This window comes from Oncorhynchus kisutch, linkage group LG11 (genome assembly GCF_002021735.2).
Source record: "Oncorhynchus kisutch isolate 150728-3 linkage group LG11, Okis_V2, whole genome shotgun sequence".
NCBI lineage: Eukaryota > Metazoa > Chordata > Actinopteri > Salmoniformes > Salmonidae > Oncorhynchus > Oncorhynchus kisutch.
This window is the reverse complement of record NC_034184.2, coordinates 67754528-67776561: the sequence shown is the minus strand read 5'-3', so window position 1 is coordinate 67776561 and position 22034 is coordinate 67754528. Positions and strand designations below refer to the sequence as shown.

General features: G+C 44.0%; 1 protein-coding gene across 2 annotated transcripts in view; it reads right to left on the bottom strand.

Moving 5' to 3' along the window:
• Positions 1 to 7595: 7595 nt before the first annotated feature.
• Positions 7596 to 22034, bottom strand: part of kcnh2b (potassium voltage-gated channel, subfamily H (eag-related), member 2b) — a 326635-nt gene continuing 312196 nt past the window's right edge. For both annotated transcript variants that reach the window (XM_031836147.1, XM_031836148.1), the window contains 2 exons: positions 11054 to 11231; positions 7596 to 10829 (listed from right to left, as the gene is read on the bottom strand). In XM_031836147.1, the coding sequence (XP_031692007.1) occupies positions 10374 to 10829; positions 11054 to 11231 (634 nt within the window). In that variant the 3' untranslated portion in view covers positions 7596 to 10373. The remainder of the gene's footprint in view (positions 10830 to 11053; positions 11232 to 22034) is intronic.

The following is a 22034-nucleotide window of genomic DNA, read 5'->3' as shown; positions in this document are numbered from 1 at the left end:
ATTCCTCCAATCAAAATCCAAAAATACCAACTGACTGAAATTTTATCCAATGATAATGGCGAAAATGTCCTTTTGACAGACGCTACCTCCAATCACAGCTTTGTATTTTACAAGCGAACGCCCTGATGGTTTCCTTCGGCACTGTAATTTACTTTGATCGACAACCAGAACGTACAATGAGTAAGTTTCACGCCTTTTACGGGACTATATTGGCCCAATAGGCAACCATAAGAAGAACAGCCATTGAAGAGTATCACGCAACTTGACTAAAACGTCAGAATGTCGCTGGCGGACAGTCTACATGGCTAGATCATATATCAATCGCATTGGGCGCGTTGGAACGGATCACTTTTATCAAGTCGGTAGTCACTGCCTTTCAAATTGTATTGCATTATGGGGGTAAAAGAAAATATGACTTGCGCCGACATGTCGACTACATTAACTTTACAACAACCCTATGATCGAAGGTCATGAAGTTTCAACTGCAATTTTATGTAGTTGCTCCTCACTAGCTGCAACTTGCAGCCATCGCCTGCATTGTGGGAGGCACTAATTGTCAACCAATCATTCGTGTTTTTGTTTGATTGCCGCGAACGTGACCAAAGACGTTACTGAAACAGGAAGTAACTTGCCCGCAATTCATATCTAAACAGTGTACAAGTGAATGTAATATTTGAGTCTATCTCCAATTAATAGTACAATGTAAGCCTACGCACGTATATTTACAGTGTGTGATATGGAGGTTGGAGACATGTTTATTTCAACATTTCAAAGAAACGTATAAACAATGGCAACATTGCCATGTTGCATTGAGCCATGCTTGTTGGAAAACCAAATCATTGTTCCGACTTTTGGCTGTTGTAGATGCACCTCCCCGAATTCACTCCTCGACTTTCATCTGCAGTTGGTTGCTTTATCAGCCTTTACCACTCAAACAAGCCAATTGTGTAGTGTGAAGATGCATGTTTTAAATTCGAATGCATAAAAAAGTGCATTATTCATCAGGCCTATGGGCTTGCTAGGCTATAGCATAGGCCTAATCTTATTATTCGATTTAATGAGCAGTGTTGGCTGTTGGAATTACCGAATCATAATATCCATTATAAACTGTAGAAATATTGTAAATGGCAGTTAATGCTATGAAACATGATTCCAAAAATGCATAGACAAGTACCATAACTTACCCTGACACTAAGGTACTGCATTACTTTGTCAAAAAAATAATGTTTCAGTGTTTAACTGTAACCACTCATTAACATTGTATCACGGAGTTTGGAAACAATTTCAGTTACTGTTTCAACCCTTTTGCATTAAATTATACAATGTCGCCATCGCATGGCCAAAAGCTCACCTTTCAGTGGTGGACGCATAGAGATAGATAGAGGTGGTACTTCCTATGGGTTTGGAAAGGATCACATAATTCCATCCAGGTCATCAGGAGGGATTAGCCACTTGATTATTTTTTCTCAAAGCTGTCACCCCTGTTGAAAATACTTGAAACCCTTGTAAGTGAACAGCTAGAAGAGTTTTTATTTACTAACTCTATTTTATCAATGTACCAATCGGGATTCAGGAAGAAGCATAGTACATTTACAGCAGCCATGAAGGTTTTAAATGATATCACTGAAGCCATTGACATAAAACAGCACCGTCTCACTTTTTATTGATCTCTCTAAGGCTTTTGATACAGCTGATCATGCTATACTAAGGCAGAGATTGTCGAGTGTAGGTCTTTCGGAGCATGCAGTTGCATGGTTTGTTAACTATCTGTCTGATAGAACTCAGTACAATCAATTTGATGGGCTTATGTCTGTTAAATTGTCTGTCTTGAATGGTGTGCCCTAAGGCTCTGTACTTGGTCCTCTCTTATTCACTATTTATATAAATTATTTAGACAAAAATGTCCAAAATGCACAACTTCATTTTTATGCTGATGATACTGTTATTTACTGTTGTGCCTCGTCTCTTACAAAAGCTTTCCAGAACATGCAAACTGCTTTTTATACTGTTCAACATACCTTGTTTCAATTGAAGCTTATCCTCAATACTGACAAAACTAAACTAATGGTGTTTTCTAATGCAAGAAATAGACCTCTGAACCTTTCACATATACCTGTCAGGGCAAGGAGATTGAGGTTGTAACCTCATATAAATATCTTGGAATTTTAATTGATGACGGCCTCTCCTTCAAATTGCATATTCAACATCTTACAAAAAAATTGAAGCTGAAATTGGGATTTTATTTTAGGAATAAGGCCTGTTTTTCTTTTGAAGCCAAAAGGAGGCTAGTATCAGCTACATTTACGCCTTTACTAGACTATGGGGATATTTTATATATGAATGCTTCTGCTCAGTGTTTGAGATCAACTGACACTATTTACCATGGCACTGAGATTTATTTTAAACTGAAAAACCCTTATGCACCACTGCACTTTGTATACCAGGGTTGGCTGGCCTTCTCTAGTCACTCGTAGGCTCAGTCACTGGGATACTTTTATTTACAAAGCCATTTTGGGTTTACTACCTTTTTATTTGTGCATTTTTATTGTTCAGAGGTGTGGTGGGTACTCTCTTCGTTCACTGGACTTTATCCTGCTAGCTGTTCCAAATGTCCAAACTGAATTTGGTAAAAGGCCTTTTATGTACTCTGCGCCATCGTCTTGGAACACCTTACAAAATACCTTTAAACTGGAAGAACTTGTCCCGATTGGTGTTTTTAAATCACTGATGAAGGATTTTGAGGCTGATTCCCTGACCTGTCAATGTTTTTAATTAGCTGTTTTATACTCTTGTGAATTCAATGGTTTTTACTAGATTACTTGTAGTTTTTCATGTTGTCTGTCTGTAATTGTTTTGTAATGACTTGTTGCTGCCTATCTTGGCCAGGGCGCTCTTGAAAAATAGATTTTAATCTCAATGAGCCCTTCCTGGTTAAATAAAGGTTAAATAAAATAAAATAAAAATAAATAAAAATTATACTCATTAGCAAACATTCCATAACTGCAGGTGGCAGAAAATCACCAACCTTGGCTTTATACCTGTTCAAACAACACACTCCAGGTGGCAGTATGCACCCTTTTGGTTTGTTTACCATCTCATAGAAGTAGTAGATGAAGAAAATGGACTACTTCAAAATGGAGAAGTGTTTCTAAACCCAGAGGCCCAACGCTTTAGCGAAGCAGACCACACGGGTTTGGGAAGTAAATGTGAGAAGTGAAAAATGATTACTTAGTTCATTTTCTTGAAATCTAAAGGCACATCATAGATTCGAGTAGTGATGTAAAATACTTCATTAAAAATACTTGAAAGTATAACCTAAGTAAAAACATTTTTAGGTATCTCATGTGTACTTTACTATTTCTATTTTTGACAACTTCATACTTTAACCTCACTACATTCCTAATGAAAATTATGTACTTTGTACTCTATATATTTTCTCTGACAACAAAAGTACTCGCTGCATTTTGAATGATTTAATTTATCCATACATTTTTTTTTAAAAACAAGAAAATGGTGGTCTGGATTTCTTAATATAAGGAATTTGAAATCATTTATACTTTTACTTTTGATACTTAAGTATATTTAAAACCAAATACTTTTAGACTTTTACTCAAGTAGGATTTTACTGGTTACTGAAGTATGACAATTGGGCACTTTTTCCCCCACTGGATTCGAGCTAATGTCTTAAGTAGCTGAACATGTTATTACTCCAACCTCGTGAAAGTAACAAAACATAATCTTGTAAAAAAAAGCGTTAAATCGCAGCTTGGCGCAAGACAATCAAATCAAATTGTATGTGTTACATGCGCCGCATACATCCGGTAGACCTTACTGTACTCGATACCATCTACTGCATCTTGCCTATGCCGTTCTGTACCATCACCAACGAGATTACTCATTGGTTATTAATGCATTGTCGGAACTAGAAGCACAAGCATTTCACTAAACTCACATTAACATCTGCTAACCATGTGTATGTGACAAATAAATTTGATTTGATAACTGAGTCAGGTTTGTAGGCCTCCTTGATCGCACATGTGTTTTGAGTTCTGTCCACAATTTTCTATAGGTTTGAGGTCAGGGCTTTGTGATGGCCACTCCAATACCTCGACTCTGTTGTCCTTAAGCCCTTTTGCCACAACTTTGGAAGTATGCTTGGGGTCATTGTCCATCTGGAAGACCCATTTGTGACCAAGCTTTAACTTCCTGACTAATGTCTTGAGATGTTGCTTCAATATATCTACATAATTTCCCTCCCTCATGATGCCATCTATTTTGTGAAGTGCACCAGTCCCTCCTGCAGCAAAGCACCCCCACAACATGATGCTGCCACACCTGTGCTTCAGAGTTGGGATGATGTTCTTCGGTTTGCAAGCCTCCCCCTTTTTCCTCCAAACATAACGATGGTCAATATGGCCAAACAGTTCTATTTTTGTTTCATCAGACCAGAGGACATTTCTCCAAAAAGTTAGATCTTTGTCCCCATGTGCAGTTGTAAACCGTAGTCTGTTTTTTTTATGGCAGTTTGGAACAGTGGCTTCTTACTTGCAGAGTGGCCTTTCAGGTTATGTCGATATAGAACTTGTTTTACTGTGGATATAGATACTTTTGTACCGGTTTCCTCCAGCATCTTCACAATGTCCTTTCCTGCTGTTCTGGGATTGATATGCACCTTTTGCACAAAAGTACGTTTGTCACTAGAAAACAGACCGTGTCTCCTTCCTGAGCGGTATGACGGCTGCGTGGTCCCATGGTGTTTATACTTGCGTACTATTGTTTGTGCAGAGGAACGTGGTACCTTCAGATGTTTGGAAATTGCTCCCAAGGATGAACCAGATTTGTGGAGGTCTACAATTTATTTTCTGAGGTCTTTCTGATTTCTATGGGGAATATACATGTCTTTAGATTTTCCCCTGATATCAAGCAAAGAGGCACTGAGTTTGAAGGTAGGCCTTGAAATACATCCACAGGTACACCTCCAATTGACTCAAATGATGTCAATAAGCCTATCAGAAGCCATTACATAATTTTCTGGAATTTTCCAAGCTGTTTAAAGGCACAGTCATCTTAGTAAAACAATTATGTAGCTTAGCATCTGCGTCATCTGACCACTTCCTTATTGAGCGAGTCGCTGGTACTTCCTGCTTTAGTTTTGGCTTATAAGCAGGAATCAGGAGGATAGAGTTATGGTCATATTTTCCAACTGGAGGGTGGGGAGAGCTTTGTACGCGTGTGGAGTAAAGGTGGTCTAGAGTTTTTTTTCTCCTGTGGTTGCACATTTAACATGCTAGTAGAAATGAGGTAAAACGGATTTAAGTTACCCCGTATTAAAGTACGTCGCCACGAGGAGGGCTGCCCCCGGATGAGCATTTTCTTGTTTGCTTATGGACTTATCCAGCTTGTTGAGTGCCGTCTTAGTGCCAGCATCGGTTTGCATGGTTCACTGTTAGTGACTGGGCCATGTTGCCATTAAACCCTTATACTACCCTGCTGATGCACTACTGGTAACCACCAGGTGTCACAATAAACAAATAAAACATGGGTTTCTATAAACATGAACTTATATATATTTTTTAAATAATAGTTTCTTTACAATTAATACTTAATTCTTAAATATTCCTTAATATAATTTCAGCACTTTCTTTTCTATCAAAATGTCTCTGACAATACCATTGATCTTGTACTGCTGTTAGCGAATGTGTCTCAATAGCATGTCCATTGACCACATTAACTGTGAGAGGATGGTGGAAAAATCTATAAAGCCCCAGACATACATACCAGACGCCCAGTTTGTTTTCAAAGAGGTTTATTGAAATAAATATTTGAAATGTTATATAAAGTCAACCATGTATAACGCTATCACACAATCAAGACCTGGAGCTGCTTCTGTCTTCTAGCTTCCTGTAGTGTCTGATATGAACAGGGTGACATAGGCGATGCACTCCAACATGGTCAGGCTAGAAATGTATTATTATTCATAGTCCCTGGTCTGAAAGCCAACTGTGGCAGAGCTGGCCATAGCCCCGCACATGTATCCTCCATAACGTTACAGTATCTTGTAACTTTTCAGTGTCCCTTTCTCCCATGACCAGGAAGTACAGTATATGTTACTCTTCCATGACCCGGAAGTATACAGTGTATTACTCTACACAGCCACAAGCACACAGCCCAAAATCAGCTGCCTTCCTTGTACATCCACCCTCTCATTTCTGAAAAGATTCTCAGTGCAGCATGCAAATAAAATGTGCACAATATTAAAGTCGTCTTGTTCATTATCATTATACTCCTCATCGTCATTATTATTAACAATATTATTAACATCTTTATTCACATGGTTAAAATGTTGAACAGACTTTATGTTGTTTCCTCTACAGTTTTTCTGCATTTCAAAGCATGCCAAAGAAATGTCTGCATAGTGCTGGCTATATGGATGCCAAGAATGTATTCCTTTACAAGATGTTCTTATGTACAAGGGGGGAGGCGGGAAAGAGCAATCCAGTGTAAACTTCACCAAAAACCCCACTGCTCAAAATATCTACACATTCGGGACCTGTGCCAATGATGCAGCATAATAATTATATAATATACTATAAAGTTGAAAAGAGCTGAAAAGTGCTCTGCCAAATGTGAGAGGTGCCAGAGGCTTGTGTAACAGAGGTGTGTGTGTGTGTGTGTGTAGGCAAAGAGGATGCGAAGCGAGAGGGTTTACTCCACCCAAAATCTGTCCAAGAATTTTTGTTTGGTGGTCAATGAGTGTTGAATTTGGTCAACAAAAAGTTGAATAACTTATTTGTTATGTGAGGCTTAATTGATCAAATAGAAGTTTTGTGATTGGTAGGTTGTTACGAATGCACTGATATCAAACAATTTTGTATGGAAGTTGTTCTTGTTGTTCATGCGTGTATCTTCCCTCTCATTGGCTAGAATGGTCCCACCTGATCTCGCCTCCTCCCACCTGCCTTCCATCTTTGAGGACATGTATTTCCATTATTATAGTGGTCACTTGACTATCTTGTCAATATAATAGATCATCTTTGGTGTAGGTTGCTAAAATGTGAGATCCATTCACTAAGCCACCATGACACATCCCAGTGGGTGGGCACATTTCACTGGACGCTAATAACATTTCCTTGTTTGAGCTTTCTATGACAACTTTACATACATTTCAGTATTTTTGGGGTTATACTGTAGCTATGTTATAAGATAGACAACTTAATCCCCCTAGATCTACACCTAAACCCAGTCAGTCTACATTAGGATGATGATTTTGAAGAATGCAAAATGTATATTGCATTCTAAAGTGTTGGGAATATCCTTCAAGACAGAGGTTAGGTGACTAAAAACTATTGTAGATGGTATATAGACATTAGGCAGTTCTGTGATGATTGAGGAACAATATAACATCCTATAGTGTGGGAAGTCTATGTTCTGGGAGGGTTGGCTTGACTGTGAAACTGTACAAAAGGAGACTTGTCACTATCTAAGGAGGCCATTTACGCTGCCTGAGGTTAAAAGCAGAGTCGATGCGCCGAGACCAAAAGAGCCCTCTTTTCAACTGAGCTTATTTACTGTGTCCAGTTCCATCACTGCACTGAGCATATTCAATGGTTGTAACAGTGACACAGCAAGAGCCCAACAATGGTTTTAAGAAATGGGAGATATTGGCCTACGGTAGTTTTTTGTTGTCATCTTGTTGCGTCACTGTTTACTACCATTGAAGATGCTCAGTGCAGTGATGGAACTGGACACAGTAAATAAGCTCAGTGCAGTGATGGAACTGGACACAGTAAATAAGCTCAGTGCAGTGATGGAACTGGACACAGTAAATATGCTCAGTGCAGTGATGGAACTGGACACAGTAAATAAGCTCAGTTGAAAAGAGGGCTCTTTTGGTCTCGGCGCATCGAATCTGCTTTTAACCTCAGGCAGCTTAAATGGCCTCCTTAGATCAAAAACCATCTCTTTATCAATGTTCCCATTCAATTCAATGCAGAATACAGTAATTGCTTCCCTTCAGTTGCTTTGGTTCAACACTAAAATGCATTACCCCAAAGCACAACTCATGCATTATCTGTCTTCCAATTCACTAACACAGGTTTTACTGCACTTTGTACATGCAAAGATATTACTAACAGTGATTAACAGTGAACAGTGCGCCTAATAGCATGTGTGTGTGTGTGTGCCTGCTTGCGTGTCATTTCTTTGCCTTAGTGATTCAGTTTTTTCTATCAAGCTAAATATATATAGTAATTTAATGTTCTTTACTCATCACTTCAAAACACTGTTTTGCCTCCTCCAGCTACCTCACCTGCTTCTATTCTTCCCTGTATACAGATACAATGTGTTTGCACCGTGCAGGATACACACTACACACAAACACTACTCACCGCTTTGGGATTCACTTTAACTCTCACTGTTTAAATCTTACTCTGGGAGCTAATAGCTCTCCACCCTTCTCCTCACCCCCTATACCTCATGCCTGCTCTCTACCCCTTCTCTCCACCCTTCTCCTCACCCCCTATACCTCATGCCTGCTCTCTACCCCTTCTCTCCACCCCTTCTCAGATCTGATGAGAATATTAGCCTACTGCTCACTGGACACACACGGGTTGAATCATTGTTGTTTCATTGTTGTTTTGTTGTCATGTCAACAAAATTACATTCAACCAACATAGATGTTGAATTAATGTCTGTGCCCAGTGGGTGAACACTGACATCAGTGCTAACATCTCTGGTCGGGGTTGATGAAGAGTAAATAATCATTAGAATTAGAATAATAAAGTGCAACTCCTGTCAAACAGTCATATTACTCAAGTAACATCTAGAATGGTTGTACTGACATAACATTTGTTAAAACAAACACACACATGTGGGGAGAGCAGTACCTGTCCAAATTTACAACAAAAAAATATGATTTCAATTCCCTCCACCAAATAAGTTTAAACTGTACATCTTCTTTCTGCAAAACGAGAAATCATATTTGGTACAATCTACAAAGAACATAAAACGACTAAAACCAATGAATAAATAAGAAGCTCAGACCAGCAAGCGGTTAAATACAATCTTCAGGTTCCCCGCGTATCGTAGGTCGCCATCAACTACCATGTGCAGAGACTCTCCCCAGAGAAAGGACAGGGGAGGGAGTGAGACAGGACCCCTGTGGTAGTACAGCAACACGGGGAGATGATGGAGGATCTACATTGTAACGTGTGTGAAGTGTGTCCTCTCCTGGGGCTGCGTATTGCTGTGTAGTCAGATCCTTGGACGGGTAAATGTGGGTCATTTTCTTCTTCAGGTGTTAGAGGGGGAAACTAAGCCATGCTTTGTGAACTACCGACAAAACTAGGGCAAAAAGCTTTGGAACCTGAATCTGATGTTATCAACACAGATATAGGATACAACACTCCTCTCTTGCCAGTGTTTGCATATTGAACTGTACAAAGACTCCTCCTCTCTAGCAATCTGTACAAGGTTCTGGTAGGGATTTGATATGTTCATCAAAGAAGTCATGGCTTTTAAACCCTTCCTCCAACCCCACCCCTGAGGTGCAAACCAGCCAATCCAGTGTGCTCTTGGGGCCTTGGCTCCGCCTCCGGGGATACGGACCTTAGGGAAAAGGGGCCAATGATGGGGACAGGACAGGACACCAGAGTTTCTGTTAGGCCAGCTAACACTACAGTCCACCAGCCAACCAGTTTTCGGAAGCGTCACGGACATGTTAGATAGAATGTCTGTAAATTTCAGTGCAAGACATAATGGCTACTTATATAATTATTATTGTTTTTTCCCCTCCCCATTATGGTAATCCAGTACTGGATACAGCAGTAAAGGGACGTTTCTTAACAGAACCAGTCATGTGACTGAGCGGTCTGTAGTCATCTCTGTAGGCCAGAATGGACCGGACTGAGTTCAGAAGGGCTGTTCTTTTCTCTCTCTCTCTCTCTCTCTCTCTCTCTCTCTCTCTCTCTCTCTCTCTCTCTCTCTCTCTCTCTCTCTCTCTCTCTCTCTCTCTCTCTCTCTCTCTCTCTCTCTCCTCTCTCCTCTCTCTCCTCTCTCTCTGTGTGTGTGTGTGTTTGGTAACGCTGTGGTAACGTTAGGAGCTGGATAGGGGAAAGGACCCCTGAAAAAGAGAGACATCCCCCCCTCTCCAAACAAGGTTTCTCCTCAGGTTAGAGGTCAGAGGTGAGACACACTCAGTGCCTATAGGTGAGGTTTTAGAGGCTGAAGGGAGAAAAGGGACGCCCCCTTATGTGTGTCTGTTTACACCTGGACTGAGGGAACGGACCCAATGAGATGTGTGACTGGGAAAGAGGGAAAACAGAGCTACCCCTCCCCTCTCTGTCCCTATTCTCCTCCCTCCCCCTCACCGCTCCTTAGCTCCCCCCAGGGTCGGAGCTGTGCCTCTGTGGTGTCTGTGAGTCCAGGGGCGTCTGTGGCTCAGGTAGAGAGAGCCTTCGCTGGGTGTCAGGGTCCAGGCCATTCGCTCCTTCCACTGACCCCAACCCTGAACCTGCCTGCATCCCTGACCCCAACCCTGAACCTGCCCGCATCCCTGACCCCAACCCTGAGGCTGCCCGCATCCCTGACCCCAACCCTGAACCTGCCTGCATCCCTGACTCCAACCCTGCCACTGACCCAGCCCCTAGTTCTAGCTCCAGGCTGCCCAGGTCCAGGTCCAGGTCCAGGATTAAGCTGCCCAGCCCAGTGGTGTCTCGTCGTGTCTCGGTGGGGCTGACCAGAGGCGAGTCCTGGGGATGCAGCTGATCAGGGCTGCGGAGAGAGTCACACAACTTGCCGGGGAACTCCTCAAAGTCCTGGGGGTGTGAGATCTGGAGAAGAGATGCAGACAAGGAGTGATTCAGAGAAGACCCTTTTGAGTGTGTCTGTATATGTGTGTGTGTGTGTGTGTGTGTGTGTGGGTGTGTGTGTGTGGGTGTGTGTGGACGCAACTGAGTGTGTGGGCATGTGTATGAGTGCATGTGTGTACGCATGTATACAGGTGTCTACAGGTGTATCTGCATGTACGTGTCTATCTCCTGTGTGTGTGTAGTACCTGTGAGAGGGAAGCCAGTGTCTCAGACTGCACCAGCCTCTCTCCATGACCAGGGCCAGGGTAGGGTGAGGCCTGAGGGGGAGACGACACAGTGCTGTAGGCTGGGGGCACCAGGGCCATCTGACGCTGTAGTAGTTGCATGATTGCCCCGATGTCTGTCGACATCCTCGTTTCCAGCCTGAAGAGAGAAACACACCAACACACACACACGCATACACATGTCAGAAATGCTGACACCTACCCTGGAGCATCCCCCAAGAAGCATTACTGGCCAATCATGCTAAAGTAACTCTCCCAAAACAGACACAAAAGCAGGCATAGCCTCAGCCTTCTAGATAATGGAGGTCTTTGACCTCAATGAGCCTTGACAATGGGCACTGACTGGATAAGACCATAGGGACTAATATAACAGTTACTCCACTGTGGAGGAGAGAAGATGAGAGGAGAGGAGAGAAAAAGAGGAGAGAAGAAGAGAGGAGAGAAGAGGAGACGAGAGGAGGAGAGGAGCGGAGAGGAGAGAAGAGAAGAGGAGAGGAGAGAGGAGAGGAGACGAGAGGAGAGAAAAAGAGGAGAGAAGAAGAGAGGAGAGAAGAGGAGACGAGAGGAGGAGAGGAGAGGAGAGGAGAGGAGAGAAGAGAAGAGGAGAGGAGAGAGGAGAAGAGACGAGAGGAGAGAAAAAGAGGAGAGAAGAAGAGAAGAGGAGATGAGAGGAGGAGAGGAGAGGAGGAGGGGAAGATGTCTGTCAGAATCAGACTGATAAATATGAATAATGAGGTAGGGTTACAGAGGGAAGTGTCAGCTGAGTGCGAAAACCAGGCCTGGGTACTTCCATTACTCTGACAGGGGACAGACTTGTATCAGACACTGTGGTACAAGACATAATGGAAGCAGCTACAGTGGAGTAGCAGACTAGCAGCTGTGCCCTATATTCCCATTTGTATATCTTTTATACACTCATTCTAACCATTTTCTCAGAGGGCTATAGCTAACTCTGTCCCTGTCTCTGACCTGTCCCTGTCTGTGTCCCTGCACTTTCCCTGTTCCCGTCACTGTCTCTGTCCCTGTAGGTCTCGGTCCCTGTATGTCTCTGTCCCTGTATGTCTCTGACCCCGTCTGTCTCTGACCCCGCCTGTCTCTGTCCCTGTATATGTCTGTCTCTGTCCCTGTATGTGTATGTCTCTGTTCCTGTCCTTGTATGTCTCTGTCTCTGTATGTCTCTGTCGCTATCCCTGTCTGTCTCTGTCCCTGTCTGTCTCTGTCCTTGTATGTCTATGTCTCTGTCCCCATATGTCTCTGTCCCCATATGTCTCTGTCCCTGTGTGTCTCTGTCCCTGTGTGTCTCTGTATGTCTCTTTCCCTGTATGTCTCTGTCTCTTTCTGTCCCTGTATGTCTCTGTCTCTTTCCCTGTATATCTCTGTCTCTTTCTGTCCCTGTATGTCTCTGTCTCTTTCTGTCCCTGTATGTCTCTGTCTCTTTCTGTCCCTGTATGTCTCTGTCTCTTTCTGTCCCTGTATGTCTCTGTCTCTTTCCCTGTATGTCTCTGTCTCTTTCTGTCCCTGTATGTCTCTGTCTCTTTCTGTCCCTGTATGTCTCTGTCTCTTTCTGTCCCTGTATGTCTATGTCTCTGTCCCTGTATACCTCTTTCCCCATATTGCTCTGTCCATGTATGTCTCTATTGCTGTATGTCTCTGTCCCTCTACGCCTCTGTCCCTCTACGGCTCTGTATGTCTCTGTCTCTCTATGTCTCTGTCTCTCTCGCTATCCCTGTCTGTCTCTGTCCCTGTCTCTGTCCTTGTATGTCTATGTCTCTATCCCCATATGTCTCTGTCTCTGTCCCTGTTCATCTCTGTCCCTGTCCGTCTCTGTCTGTCCCTGTGTGTCTCTGTATGTCTCTGTCCTTGTATGTCTCTGTCTTTTTCCCTGTATGTCTCTGTCTCTTTCTATCCCTGTATATCTCTGTCTCTTTCTGTCCCTGTATGTCTCTGTCTCTTTCCTTGTATGTCTCTGTCACTTTCTGTCCCTGTATGTCTCTGTCTCTTTCTGTCCCTGTATATCGCTGTCTCTTTCTGTCCCTGTATGTCTCTGTCTCTTTATGTCCCTGTATATCTCTGTCCCTGTATACCTCTTTCCCCATATTGCTCTGTCCATGTATGTCTCTGTCTCTGTCCCTGTATGTCTCTGTCCCTGTATGTCTCTGTCCCTGTATACCTCTTTCCCCATATTGCTCTGTCCCTGTATGTCTCTGTCCCTGTATACCCCTTTCCCCATATTGCTCTGTCCCTGTACGTCTCTGTCCCTGTATACCCCTTTCCCCATATTGCTCTGTCCCTGTATACCTCTTTCCCCATATTGCTCTGTCCCTGTATGTCTCTGTCCCTGTATACCTCTTTCCCCATATTGCTCTGTCCCTGTATGCCTCTGTCTCTGTCCCTGTATGTCTCTGTCTCTGTCCCTGTATGTCTCTGTCTCTGTCCCTGTATGTCTCTGTCTCTGTCCCTGTATGCCTCTGTCTCTGTCCCTGTATACCTCTTTCCCCATATTGCTCTGTCCATGTATGTCTCTGTATACCTCCTTCCCCATATTGCTCTGTCCATGTACGTCTCTGTATACCTCTTTCCCCATATTGCTCTGTCCATGTACGTCTCTGTCTCTTTCCCTGTATGTCTCTGTCTCTTTCTGTCCCTGTATATCTCTGTCTCTTTCTGTCCCTGTATGTCTCTGTCTCTTTCCTTGTATGTCTCTGTCACTTTCTGTCCCTGTATGTCTCTGTCTCTTTCTGTCCCTGTATATCGCTGTCTCTTTCTGTCCCTGTATGTCTCTGTCCCTGTATACCTCTTTCCCCATATTGCTCTGTCCATGTATGTCTCTGTCTCTGTCCCTGTATGTCTCTGTCCCTGTATGTCTCTGTCCCTGTATACCTCTTTCCCCATATTGCTCTGTCCCTGTATGTCTCTGTCCCTGTATACCCCTTTCCCCATATTGCTCTGTCCCTGTATGTCTCTGTCCCTGTATACCCCTTTCCCCATATTGCTCTGTCCCTGTATACCTCTTTCCCCATATTGCTCTGTCCCTGTATGTCTCTGTCCCTGTATGTCTCTTTCCCCATATTGCTCTGTCCCTGTATGCCTCTGTCTCTGTCCCTGTATGTCTCTGTCTCTGTCCCTGTATGTCTCTGTCTCTGTCCCTGTATGCCTCTGTCTCTGTCCCTGTATACCTCTTTCCCCATATTGCTCTGTCCATGTATGTCTCTGTATACCTCCTTCCCCATATTGCTCTGTCCATGTACGTCTCTGTATACCTCTTTCCCCATATTGCTCTGTCCATGTACGTCTCTGTCTGTGTATACCTCTTTCCCCATATTGCTCTGTCCATGTATGTCTCTGTCTCTGTATACCTCCTTCCCCATATTGCTCTGTCCATGTATGTCTCTGTCTCTGTATACCTCTTTCCCCATATTGCTCTGTCCCTGTATGTCTCTGTCTCTGTATACCTCTTTCCCCATATTGCTCTGTCCATGTACGTCTCTGTATACCTCCTTCCCCATATTGCTCTGTCCATGTACGTCTCTGTATACCTCCTTCCCCATATTGCTCTGTCCATGTATGTCTCTGTCTCTGTATACCTCTTTCCCCATATTGCTCTGTCCATGTATGTCTCTGTCTCTGTATACCTCTTTCCCCATATTGCTCTGTCCATGTACGTCTCTGTATACCTCTTTCCCCATATTGCTCTGTCACTGTATGTCTCTGTCCCTGTATACCTCCTTCCCCATATTGCTCTGTCCATGTACGTCTCTGTATACCTCCTTCCCCATATTGCTCTGTCCATGTACGTCTCTGTATACCTCTTTCCCCATATTGCTCTGTCCATGTATGTCTCTGTCTCTGTATACCTCCTTCCCCATATTGCTCTGTCCATGTACGTCTCTGTATACCTCTTTCCCCATATTGCTCTGTCCCTGTATGTCTCTGTCCCTGTATACATCTTTCCCCATATTGCTCTGTCCATGTATGTCTCTGTCTCTGTATACCTCCTTCCCCATATTGCTCTGTCCATGTACGTCTCTGTATACCTCCTTCCCCATATTGCTCTGTCCATGTACGTCTCTGTATACCTCCTTCCCCATATTGCTCTGTCCATGTACGTCTCTGTATACCTCCTTCCCCATATTGCTCTGTCCATGTATGTCTCTGTCTCTGTATACCTCCTTCCCCATATTGCTCTGTCCATGTACGTCTCTGTATACCTCCTTCCCCATATTGCTCTGTCCATGTACGTCTCTGTATACCTCTTTCCCCATATTGCTCTGTCCATGTATGTCTCTGTCTCTGTATACCTCTTTCCCCATATTGCTCTGTCCATGCATGTCTATGTCTCTGTATACCTCTTTCCCCATATTGCTCTGTCCCTGTATGTCTCTGTCCCTGTATACCTCCTTCCCCATATTGCTCTGTCCATGTACGTCTCTGTATTACTCCTTCCCCATATTGCTCTGTCCATGTACGTCTCTGTATACCTCTTTCCCCCATATTGCTCTGTCCATGTACGTCTCTGTATACCTCCTTCCCCATATTGCTCTGTCCATGTACGTCTCTGTATGCCTCCTTCCCCATATTGCTCTGTCCATGTATGTCTCTGTCTCTGTATACCTCTTTCCCCATATTGCTCTGTCCATGTACGTCTCTGTATACCTCCTTCCCCATATTGCTCTGTCCATGTACGTCTCTGTATACCTCCTTCCCCATATTGCTCTGTCCATGTATGTCTCTGTCTCTGTATACCTCTTTCCCCATATTGCTCTGTCCATGTATGTCTCTGTCTCTGTATACCTCTTTCCCCATATTGCTCTGTCCATGTACGTCTCTGTATACCTCTTTCCCCATATTGCTCTGTCCATGTACGTCTCTGTATACCTCCTTCCCCATATTGCTCTGTCCATGTATGTCTCTGTATACCTCCTTCCCCATATTGCTCTGTCCATGTACGTCTCTGTATACCTCTTTCCCCATATTGCTCTGTCCATGTACGTCTCTGTATACCTCCTTCCCCATATTGCTCTGTCCATGTATGTCTCTGTATACCTCCTTCCCCATATTGCTCTGTCCATGTACGTCTCTGTATACCTCCTTCCCCATATTGCTCTGTCCATGTACGTCTCTGTATACCTCTTTCCCCATATTGCTCTGTCCATGTACGTCTCTGTATACCTCTTTCCCCATATTGCTCTGTCCATGTATGTCTCTGTCTCTGTATACCTCTTTCCCCATATTGCTCTGTCCATGTACGTCTCTGTATACCTCCTTCCCCATATTGCTCTGTCCATGTACGTCTCTGTATACCTCCTTCCCCATATTGCTCTGTCCATGTACGTCTCTGTATACCTCCTTCCCCATATTGCTCTGTCCATGTACGTCTCTGTATACCTCCTTCCCCATATTGCTCTGTCCATGTATGTCTCTGTATACCCCCTTCCCCATATTGCTCTGTCCATGTACGTCTCTGTATACCTCTTTCCCCATATTGCTCTGTCCCTGTATGTCTCTGTCCCTGTATACATCTTTCCCCATATTGCTCTGTCCATGTATGTCTCTGTCTCTGTATACCTCCTTCCCCATATTGCTCTGTCCATGTACGTCTCTGTATACCTCCTTCCCCATATTGCTCTGTCCATGTATGTCTCTGTATACCTCCTTCCCCATATTGCTCTGTCCATGTATGTCTCTGTATACCTCTTTCCCCATATTGCTCTGTCCCTGTATGTCTCTGTCCCTGTATACATCTTTCCCCATATTGCTCTGTCCATGTACGTCTCTGTATACCTTTCCCCATATTGCTCTGTCCATGTATGTCTCTGTCTCTGTATACCTCTTTCCCCATATTGCTCTGTCCATGTACGTCTCTGTATACCTCCTTCCCCATATTGCTCTGTCCATGTACGTCTCTGTATACCTCTTTCCCCATATTGCTCTGTCCATGTACGTCTCTGTATACCTCCTTCCCCATATTGCTCTGTCCATGTACGTCTCTGTATATCTCCTTCCCCATATTGCTCTGTCCATGTATGTCTCTGTCTCTGTATACCTCTTTCCCCATATTGCTCTGTCCCTGTATGTCTCTGTCCCTGTATACCTCCTTCCCCATATTGCTCTGTCCATGTACGTCTCTGTATACCTCTTTCCCCATATTGCTCTGTCCATGTATGTCTCTGTCTCTGTATACCTCTTTCCCCATATTGCTCTGTCCATGTACGTCTCTGTATACCTCCTTCCCCATATTGCTCTGTCCATGTACGTCTCTGTATACCTCTTTCCCCATATTGCTCTGTCCATGTACGTCTCTGTATATCTCCTTCCCCATATTGCTCTGTCCATGTATGTCTCTGTCTCTGTATACCTCTTTCCCCATATTGCTCTGTCCCTGTATGTCTCTGTCCCTGTATACCTCCTTCCCCATATTGCTCTGTCCATGTACGTCTCTGTATACCTCTTTCCCCATATTGCTCTGTCCATGTACGTCTCTGTATACCTCTTTCCCCATATTGCTCTGTCCATGTATGTCTCTGTATACCTCTTTCCCCATATTGCTCTGTCCATGTATGTCTCTGTCTCTGTATACCTCCTTCCCCATATTGCTCTGTCCATGTACGTCTCTGTATACCTCTTTCCCCATATTGCTCTGTCCATGTATGTCTCTGTCTCTGTATACCTCTTTCCCCATATTGCTCTGTCCATGTACGTCTCTGTATACCTCCTTCCCCATATTGCTCTGTCCATGTACGTCTCTGTATACCTCCTTCCCCATATTGCTCTGTCCATGTACGTCTCTGTATACCTCTTTCCCCATATTGCTCTGTCCATGTATGTCTCTGTCTCTGTATACCTCTTTCCCCATATTGCTCTGTCCATGTACGTCTCTGTATACCTCCTTCCCCATATTGCTCTGTCCCTGTATGTCTCTGTCTCTGTATACCTCTTTCCCCATATTGCTCTGTTCCTGTATGTCTCTGTATACCTCTTTCCCCATATTGATATGTCCATGTACGTCTCTGTATACCTCCTTCCCCATATTGCTCTGTCCATGTACGTCTCTGTATACCTCCTTCCCCATATTGCTCTGTCCATGTACGTCTCTGTATACCTCCTTCCCCATATTGCTCTGTCCATGTATGTCTCTGTATACCTCCTTCCCCATATTGCTCTGTCCATGTATGTCTCTGTCTCTGTATACCTCTTTCCCCATATTGCTCTGTCCATGTACGTCTCTGTATACCTCCTTCCCCATATTGCTCTGTCCATGTACGTCTCTGTATACCTCTTTCCCCATATTGCTCTGTCCATGTACGTCTCTGTATACCTCCTTCCCCATATTGCTCTGTCCATGTACGTCTCTGTATACCTCCTTCCCCATATTGATCTGTCCATGTATGTCTCTGTCTCTGTATACCTCTTTCCCCATATTGCTCTGTCCCTGTATGTCTCTGTCCCTGTATACCTCCTTCCCCATATTGCTCTGTCCATGTACGTCTCTGTATACCTCTTTCCCCATATTGCTCTGTCCATGTATGTCTCTGTCTCTGTATACCTCCTTCCCCATATTGCTCTGTCCATGTATGTCTCTGTCTCTGTATACCTCTTTCCCCATATTGCTCTGTCCATGTACGTCTCTGTATACCTCTTTCCCCATATTGCTCTGTCCATGTATGTCTCTGTCTCTGTATACCTCTTTCCCCATATTGCTCTGTCCATGTACGTCTCTGTATACCTCTTTCCCCATATTGCTCTGTCCATGTATGTCTCTGTCTCTGTATACCTCCTTCCCCATATTGCTCTGTCCATGTACGTCTCTGTATACCTCTTTCCCCATATTGCTCTGTCCATGTATGTCTCTGTCTCTGTATACCTCTTTCCCCATATTGCTCTGTCCATGTACGTCTCTGTATACCTCCTTCCCCATATTGCTCTGTCCATGTACGTCTCTGTATACCTCCTTCCCCATATTGCTCTGTCCATGTACGTCTCTGTATACCTCCTTCCCCATATTGCTCTGTCCATGTATGTCTCTGTATACCTCCTTCCCCATATTGCTCTGTCCATGTACGTCTCTGTATACCTCCTTCCCCATATTGCTCTGTCCATGTATGTCTCTGTATACCTCCTTCCCCATATTGCTCTGTCCATGTACGTCTCTGTATACCTCTTTCCCCATATTGCTCTGTCCCTGTATGTCTCTGTCCCTGTATACATCTTTCCCCATATTGCTCTGTCCATGTATGTCTCTGTCTCTGTATACCTCCTTCCCCATATTGCTCTGTCCATGTACGTCTCTGTATACCTCTTTCCCCATATTGCTCTGTCCCTGTATGTCTCTGTCCCTGTATACATCTTTCCCCATATTGCTCTGTCCATGTATGTCTCTGTCTCTGTATACCTCCTTCCCCATATTGCTCTGTCCATGTACGTCTCTGTATACCTCCTTCCCCATATTGCTCTGTCCATGTACGTCTCTGTATACCTCCTTCCCCATATTGCTCTGTCCATGTACGTCTCTGTATACCTCCTTCCCCATATTGCTCTGTCCATGTATGTCTCTGTCTCTGTATACCTCCTTCCCCATATTGCTCTGTCCATGTACGTCTCTGTATACCTCCTTCCCCATATTGCTCTGTCCATGTACGTCTCTGTATACCTCTTTCCCCATATTGCTCTGTCCATGTATGTCTCTGTCTCTGTATACCTCTTTCCCCATATTGCTCTGTCCATGCATGTCTATGTCTCTGTATACCTCTTTCCCCATATTGCTCTGTCCCTGTATGTCTCTGTCCCTGTATACCTCCTTCCCCATATTGCTCTGTCCATGTACGTCTCTGTATTACTCCTTCCCCATATTGCTCTGTCCATGTACGTCTCTGTATACCTCTTTCCCCATATTGCTCTGTCCATGTACGTCTCTGTATACCTCCTTCCCCATATTGCTCTGTCCATGTACGTCTCTGTATGCCTCCTTCCCCATATTGCTCTGTCCATGTATGTCTCTGTCTCTGTATACCTCTTTCCCCATATTGCTCTGTCCATGTACGTCTCTGTATACCTCCTTCCCCATATTGCTCTGTCCATGTACGTCTCTGTATACCTCCTTCCCCATATTGCTCTGTCCATGTATGTCTCTGTCTCTGTATACCTCTTTCCCCATATTGCTCTGTCCATGTATGTCTCTGTCTCTGTATACCTCTTTCCCCATATTGCTCTGTCCATGTACGTCTCTGTATACCTCTTTCCCCATATTGCTCTGTCCATGTACGTCTCTGTATACCTCCTTCCCCATATTGCTCTGTCCATGTATGTCTCTGTATACCTCCTTCCCCATATTGCTCTGTCCATGTACGTCTCTGTATACCTCTTTCCCCATATTGCTCTGTCCATGTACGTCTCTGTATACCTCCTTCCCCATATTGCTCTGTCCATGTATGTCTCTGTATACCTCCTTCCCCATATTGCTCTGTCCATGTACGTCTCTGTATACCTCCTTCCCCATATTGCTCTGTCCATGTACGTCTCTGTATACCTCTTTCCCCATATTGCTCTGTCCATGTACGTCTCTGTATACCTCTTTCCCCATATTGCTCTGTCCATGTATGTCTCTGTCTCTGTATACCTCTTTCCCCATATTGCTCTGTCCATGTACGTCTCTGTATACCTCCTTCCCCATATTGCTCTGTCCATGTACGTCTCTGTATACCTCCTTCCCCATATTGCTCTGTCCATGTACGTCTCTGTATACCTCCTTCCCCATATTGCTCTGTCCATGTACGTCTCTGTATACCTCCTTCCCCATATTGCTCTGTCCATGTATGTCTCTGTATACCCCCTTCCCCATATTGCTCTGTCCATGTACGTCTCTGTATACCTCTTTCCCCATATTGCTCTGTCCCTGTATGTCTCTGTCCCTGTATACATCTTTCCCCATATTGCTCTGTCCATGTATGTCTCTGTCTCTGTATACCTCCTTCCCCATATTGCTCTGTCCATGTACGTCTCTGTATACCTCCTTCCCCATATTGCTCTGTCCATGTATGTCTCTGTATACCTCCTTCCCCATATTGCTCTGTCCATGTATGTCTCTGTATACCTCTTTCCCCATATTGCTCTGTCCCTGTATGTCTCTGTCCCTGTATACATCTTTCCCCATATTGCTCTGTCCATGTACGTCTCTGTATACCTTTCCCCATATTGCTCTGTCCATGTATGTCTCTGTCTCTGTATACCTCTTTCCCCATATTGCTCTGTCCATGTACGTCTCTGTATACCTCCTTCCCCATATTGCTCTGTCCATGTACGTCTCTGTATACCTCTTTCCCCATATTGCTCTGTCCATGTACGTCTCTGTATACCTCCTTCCCCATATTGCTCTGTCCATGTACGTCTCTGTATATCTCCTTCCCCATATTGCTCTGTCCATGTATGTCTCTGTCTCTGTATACCTCTTTCCCCATATTGCTCTGTCCCTGTATGTCTCTGTCCCTGTATACCTCCTTCCCCATATTGCTCTGTCCATGTACGTCTCTGTATACCTCTTTCCCCATATTGCTCTGTCCATGTATGTCTCTGTCTCTGTATACCTCTTTCCCCATATTGCTCTGTCCATGTACGTCTCTGTATACCTCCTTCCCCATATTGCTCTGTCCATGTACGTCTCTGTATACCTCTTTCCCCATATTGCTCTGTCCATGTACGTCTCTGTATATCTCCTTCCCCATATTGCTCTGTCCATGTATGTCTCTGTCTCTGTATACCTCTTTCCCCATATTGCTCTGTCCCTGTATGTCTCTGTCCCTGTATACCTCCTTCCCCATATTGCTCTGTCCATGTACGTCTCTGTATACCTCTTTCCCCATATTGCTCTGTCCATGTACGTCTCTGTATACCTCTTTCCCCATATTGCTCTGTCCATGTATGTCTCTGTATACCTCTTTCCCCATATTGC